The sequence below is a fragment of the Mytilus californianus genome, unplaced genomic scaffold, assembly GCF_021869535.1.
Source record: "Mytilus californianus isolate M0D057914Y unplaced genomic scaffold, xbMytCali1.0.p SCAF_8, whole genome shotgun sequence".
Lineage (NCBI taxonomy): Eukaryota > Metazoa > Mollusca > Bivalvia > Mytilida > Mytilidae > Mytilus > Mytilus californianus.
The window spans coordinates 87,567,760-87,573,541 of record NW_026262734.1 but is presented as its reverse complement, the minus strand read 5'-3'; the positions used below and the strand labels follow the sequence as shown (position 1 = coordinate 87,573,541).

Here is a 5,782-nt window from a genome sequence, read left to right as displayed (position 1 = left end):
TAGACAGATTGGTTATATATTTACATGAGTTACTAACCACGTTATGCCCTGTTGAATTTAAATTAAAACAGCGTGAAAATATTCAAAAATGGGTCTTTTCTATGAAGACACCCAATCGGTTTTTCACGTGTGTAGGTGCATAAAACATATTTCGATGCTTTTCCTCAGAATAACAAATTGACAAACGAAGGAAAACACATTACCTTAAATTTTTCGGGGGAATATTTTAACTGCATTAGTTATTACGTCCTTCGTTAGAAATTTGGCAATTCTTTCCTGTCAAACCTTTTTGTCTCATTCATAAAAAAATACTAATCCAGTATTCGTTTTTATGGTCGAAATTGTAGAAAAAGAATATGAATCTTTTTGCTTTCTTCGTGCTATATTTTAGTGTAAAGATGTGAATTAAACCATTTTTTGGAAATTCTTGACCTTAAAACGCGAAGTCACAGTCCAACGTGCTGGAATGTACGCATTTATGTTGTTCTTTTTTGTTTTTATCTTTTATTTTTGTTTATTTTTGTTGCTTTTTATTTGTTTGTTTTGGTTGTTTGTTTATTGTTTTATTGTGAGAGAGAGTTTGTTAGGGGGTAAAGAAATTGTAAAGAACAGGTATACAATCTCCGCTGCCCAGTGCGGAGTGTTTGTTTGTGTTTTTTTGTAGGGTCTACGATATCAACATTCATGCAAGTAGCCCTCCTTTACACAATTTGTATGACAACATTGATTGTCTTCATCATATAGAAATAAAATAATAGATATAGACAGATGCTAGTAAGAAGATATGAAAATGTTTCAGTTGTGGTTAATTAGTGTACTGACTATCTATAAGGAGGTCGATGATGAAGATAAATGGCAGCAAATTAATATACATATTCAGGACGAGAACATTAATGTAAAATAAATTATATTAACCTTGCTTTGCACTAGACCGACACGCTGAGTCGAATTTTTCACGTGCTACGGTAGTTCACTTTTCTCTTTAGACCATTATATATGTCTGACTTAAACGGACAGCTGCAGTAGGTTAAAAGTTTAGAAATATAATCAAAATCCAATCGAAACATCAACACAGTACTTTTGGGCTTCGATAGTCAATAAAGGTATTGAATTCATATTGTAAATTCAGAAATTATTGCGTGCATTTAATATTGCGATTTTCGAATAATGTACAAAAAATGCGAGATTAAATATTGCAATTTCAGAATCTGCGTAGATATATATGTATCCGATTTCATAACTCGAGTTCTTGTGTAATACTTAACTAATCTCATTATTCGCATTAATTAAAACCTTGGGATAATTTCTGAAATTTACAGTACACAACATTTATATTTTAGGACACATTTTTTTATCACAAATATATATAAAACCATAGAAAATAATTTCTTAAAACATTGCAAAATGCCTCCTCAATATGTTCAGTGGTTTTGTGGTAAAGTCTACTTGACTAAACTGCGATGGGGCAAACAACGGAGTCCAAGTATTGCTGTGTGTCATTGATATATCACAAGCATATTTTCCTATCTTTATTTTATAATAATTTACTAGTAATACGAACATAATAATATATTAATTATACAAAACAATAATATACTAAAAGTTCGAAATTATGAAAAAATTTATGTATGCAGTTGTTTTTTTTTTTCTTCAATTAAATCCTTAGTACTGATTTTTGTATTAATTTCGTTTGTTTAGATAACCATGCAGCCCATAACTTGTCTTTTCTTTGCCATTTTCCTGTTTGGAATAGCAATACAAGGTAAGATTTCAACAAAAGCGGTACACACTTTAAATATGTTATTCCATTTTATCGTACAATGTAGAGTAAAATGAAAATGAAAGCAGCTAGTTTCATTTAAGAATTGAATGCTTCTTTTTGTAAATTAATTGGGGTGTAAAAGCATGACCGAATTCATTTTGTATGAAGCGCGGAAGCGCTTCATTCTAAAAATGTGCGCATGGTCAACGCTTTTAAAACCCTATAACATTACTAAAAGAAGCATTCAATACTTATAATTACATTTTTTTGCTAGGATCATGAAAACCCGATTTCTATCAAGTTTTTCTTTTATGTACCTGTGCACTTTATTGTGGAAGCTCGTGTTATCCATGTCATCATGAATGTTACATTTCATTTTGAAATGCAGGTTAATTTCAGAATGATGCGAGATTGCTGTTAGCTAATCAAAATAACGTATTATAATGAAACATACATGTAATGTAATTATATAGTAATGGCGGCAGGGTTTAGTCTTCGGATTGTTAAATGGCCGACATATATCCCAAAAACAACGGTCGTGATAGTCTGCTTGTAGCTTGATCGGTTCGTGTGGGTGATAGATTGCGACTTTAAACGGTCCCGAAAAACTACAGACTTTAAATTTCGTATTTGAGGATTTTATGCTAAGCTAGCATTTCAACAGAGGCTTCACATTAAAGCTACTATAAATAGAGTATGTTGCTACACTTAAGATTACGTGCATTCCTTGAATAAACACAACTTTACATTTTGTAAAGCTAATATGTTGATGAACAGATTGTGTTGTTAAAATTGAAATCAAGTCCAAAGAATGAAACTCAAGAATGTTAATACAAATCAAATACTCTACAGAAAAGAGATAAATGGCATTGATACTTTCTCAAGAAATAAAATGTTTATTGAAATATCAATTAAACAGCGCTTAAATGATGTTCTTCATACTAGCATTCATGAGTCTGCTTGTAAAAGGACGACCATTCGTTTTGCTCAGGATGGTTTTCATGGTAAATACATGTATCTATGCCTCGTAAAAACTGATGTATAATATTGCCCAAGACACATGAGACATGATAAAAAGAATATTCTGCCCGTCGAAATGCCGGACACAATACACGGTTTCTTAATAGTGTCGTTCATTCAACGTAAAACCATCTGTTTTTATTCAAACACACATATTTAGAGACTGCTTTAATGAAATGTCTATTTTTTCATTTTTAAACAATCGTTTTTCCGCTAACATTGTTTTTCATTTTATTTGATTTGTTTTCAGGAACAACTGCTAGATGCTATTCATGGGTAAGATAAAAAACGAAACATATTGATCTATTGACGATATGTTTTGCCGTTGAAAGTTATGTTTTTTCCTCTTTAATAGATTTTAGAAAGTTAAAAAAAAACTTGTCAGTATTACAAAAACATCAATTAGTAAAATAATCTAAACGATCTGATAATTAATCAGATATACCACGTGTGCAATCAGACAAGAGTCGCAGAAAAATAACCAAAACCATGGCAACGGGTTGGTACTTCCTGATCCAATAGTGACACCTGGTGACCCTCTTTATGTCTAATTTGATCGAGAAAGAAAGAAATATGGAGATAAAGTGTATGATTGCCAATAAGACAACTATCTACAAAGACTACAAACGAGGATGAAAATAACTATTTATCATCGTACGGTCTTCAAAAATGAGCAAAAACCATTCAGTATCATAACCTAAAATAGGTCCATTCGTTAACAAAACGTGAAACAATTGAACATAGAATACTAACGGCATAACTTCTGGAATAAAACCAATAACACAATCAGATAGCAACGAACGACAAGCACTGATTTACAGTTTCCTGATGACATATTAAGATCAATTTGGCGGGTGTAAACATGTCAGTGAGTCCTCAACCCTTCCATGAACCTAGGATACTGATGTAACAGTATTACCTAGGAACAGACTGTAAAAATCAGTTGAAAAGGGTTTAAACCTCAGATCGGCACTTAATACAACATCAAAGAGCAAAGAAAGACCAGAGATACAACATATTGTTAAAAGACTACGCGCATGTACATTCCATTTGAGCCCTTCAACAATGTCAACACTTTTAGTTATTCTTGAATATATATAACGTTTTCTTTTCATCTATCATCATATTTTTTTAGCCTAGAGTATGTCCCCCATGGAAGCGATGCATATCAATCCCATGGTACCCATATTATAAATGTGTTCAAAGATATAGCATTGGGAAAATAGGTCCTTATAGAATGGGAAATTATGGTAGTTGGAGTAGCTATGCAAGTGGAGGAGGGGGTTATGGCGGTAGCGGTATAGGTGGTTATGGAGGTAGCGGTATAGGTGGTTATGGAGGTAGCGGTATAGGTGGTTATGGAGGTAGCGGTATGGGTGGCTATGGAGGTAGCGGTATTGGTGGTTATGGAGGTAGCGGTATGGGTGGTTATGGAGGTAGCGGTATTGGTGGTTACGGAGGTAGTGGTATGGGTGGTTATGGGGGTAGCGGGATTGGTTACGGATCAAGTGGTTATGGCGATGGTGGTTATGGTGGTTATGGAGATGATGGGTACGGGTCTGGCGGTTCTGGTTACGGAGGAATCGGTGGTTATGGTGGCAGTGGAGGTTATGGCGGCAGTGGAGGTTATGGAGGTATTGGTGGTTATGGTGGTTATGGCGGAAGCAGTGGAGGTTATGGTGGTAGTGGAGGTTATGGAGGTATTGGTGGTTATGGTGGTTATGGCGGAAGCAGTGGAGGTTATGGTGGTAGTGGAGGTTACGGAGGTAGTGGTGGTTATGGCGGTTATGGCGGAAGAAGTGGTTATGGTGGATATGGCAAACATGGTGGTCATGGAAGGAAGAAAAGCGTCTGTAAGTATGATACTTAACTGACTTGTTGAATACCTAATTTTCAATTGTTATGTACGGAACAATATTACAAGCAGAATAAATATTATCAGTAAAAATGTGCGTTTTGTATATCTATTTTGTGTGTCGTTGTAGAAAATAATTGTCAAATTGAACACCTTTTACTTTTTTATGTTCTGATTATTTTATTGCGCTGATAGAAGAATAAATCAAACATTTCATGTTACATAATTTTGTTGAATTATTCTTTTTCCAAGTGATTATGACCTATGCCCTAATGCATACACTTTCAAAATGAATGGATATTTGTTATTTATAAAAAAAAAAGTAGTAATATTCTCCCCTTAGACATTAGGGTATAATTGAAACCAAATATCATAAAAATTATAATAATTCTTTTTGCATAATTATTTTCTTTTCTTTCTATTCACGAAGGAGTAAACAATGATTTTTATATATTTTTTGGAGTAAGATCCATAATTATGAAAATAAGAAGATTTGGTATGATTTCCAGTGAGGCAACTCTCTATATGAGACCAAATGACAGTCTACAATAGTACAGTATCTTATTGGCACCAAATGTTTTATCTTTTACAGATTAAATGAAAAGAAATGGACAAGACAGAAGTAGACCTGATATATCGAGTATTTTTTTTAAATAAATGTTCATTAAGTATTAATTTGTTTTTTTTTATTCGTTTAAATGATAGATGTTTGTAGACCTGCATATTCTGCCGTTCAATATAGAAATAAGGAGACGTTGTATAATTGCCAATCAGATGACTATCCACCAAAGTTCAAATGGAGTCGATAAAGGCATTTATAGGGATCCGTACGGCCTCCAACAATGTGAAAATACATACCGTATAGTCGGTTATAAAAGGCTCCGACACATTTGTTGGGGCTCAACCCTCCCCTAACCTTGGACATTAGTGTTACAGCACAACATAAGAACAAAATATAAAAATCAGTTGAAAAGGGCTTAACTCACCAGATTATTACAAAGCAAAACAAAACATCTTAAAAAAAAGGCCGGACGTGGAAAGGTATTTATACAATCCTTACAACAAAAAGGACACAAAGTACAGATCTCTGAGTACTCGCAGCTACTGACAGCTAGATCAAAGCCAATAACAACTTATAAAAAAAA

The 5,782-nt window shown here is 33.7% G+C and overlaps 1 protein-coding gene across 1 annotated transcript; it reads left to right on the top strand.

The window, feature by feature from the left end:
- The first annotated feature begins 4,243 nt into the window (after window positions 1-4,243).
- Window positions 4,244-5,278, top strand: LOC127711289 (uncharacterized). Its single transcript, XM_052217284.1, has 2 exons — window positions 4,244-4,635; window positions 5,230-5,278. The coding sequence occupies exons 1-2, from the start codon at window positions 4,261-4,263 to the stop codon at window positions 5,236-5,238; spliced, it is 384 nt and encodes a 127-aa protein (XP_052073244.1). The 5' UTR covers window positions 4,244-4,260; the 3' UTR covers window positions 5,239-5,278.
- The last annotated feature ends 504 nt before the right edge of the window (window positions 5,279-5,782 follow it).

What these genes read in the sequence shown, in the direction of transcription:
- LOC127711289 (XM_052217284.1), top strand. Translation starts at nt 4,261, where the DNA reads ATGGGGGTAGCGGGATTGGTTACGGATCAAGTGGTTATGGCGATGGTG.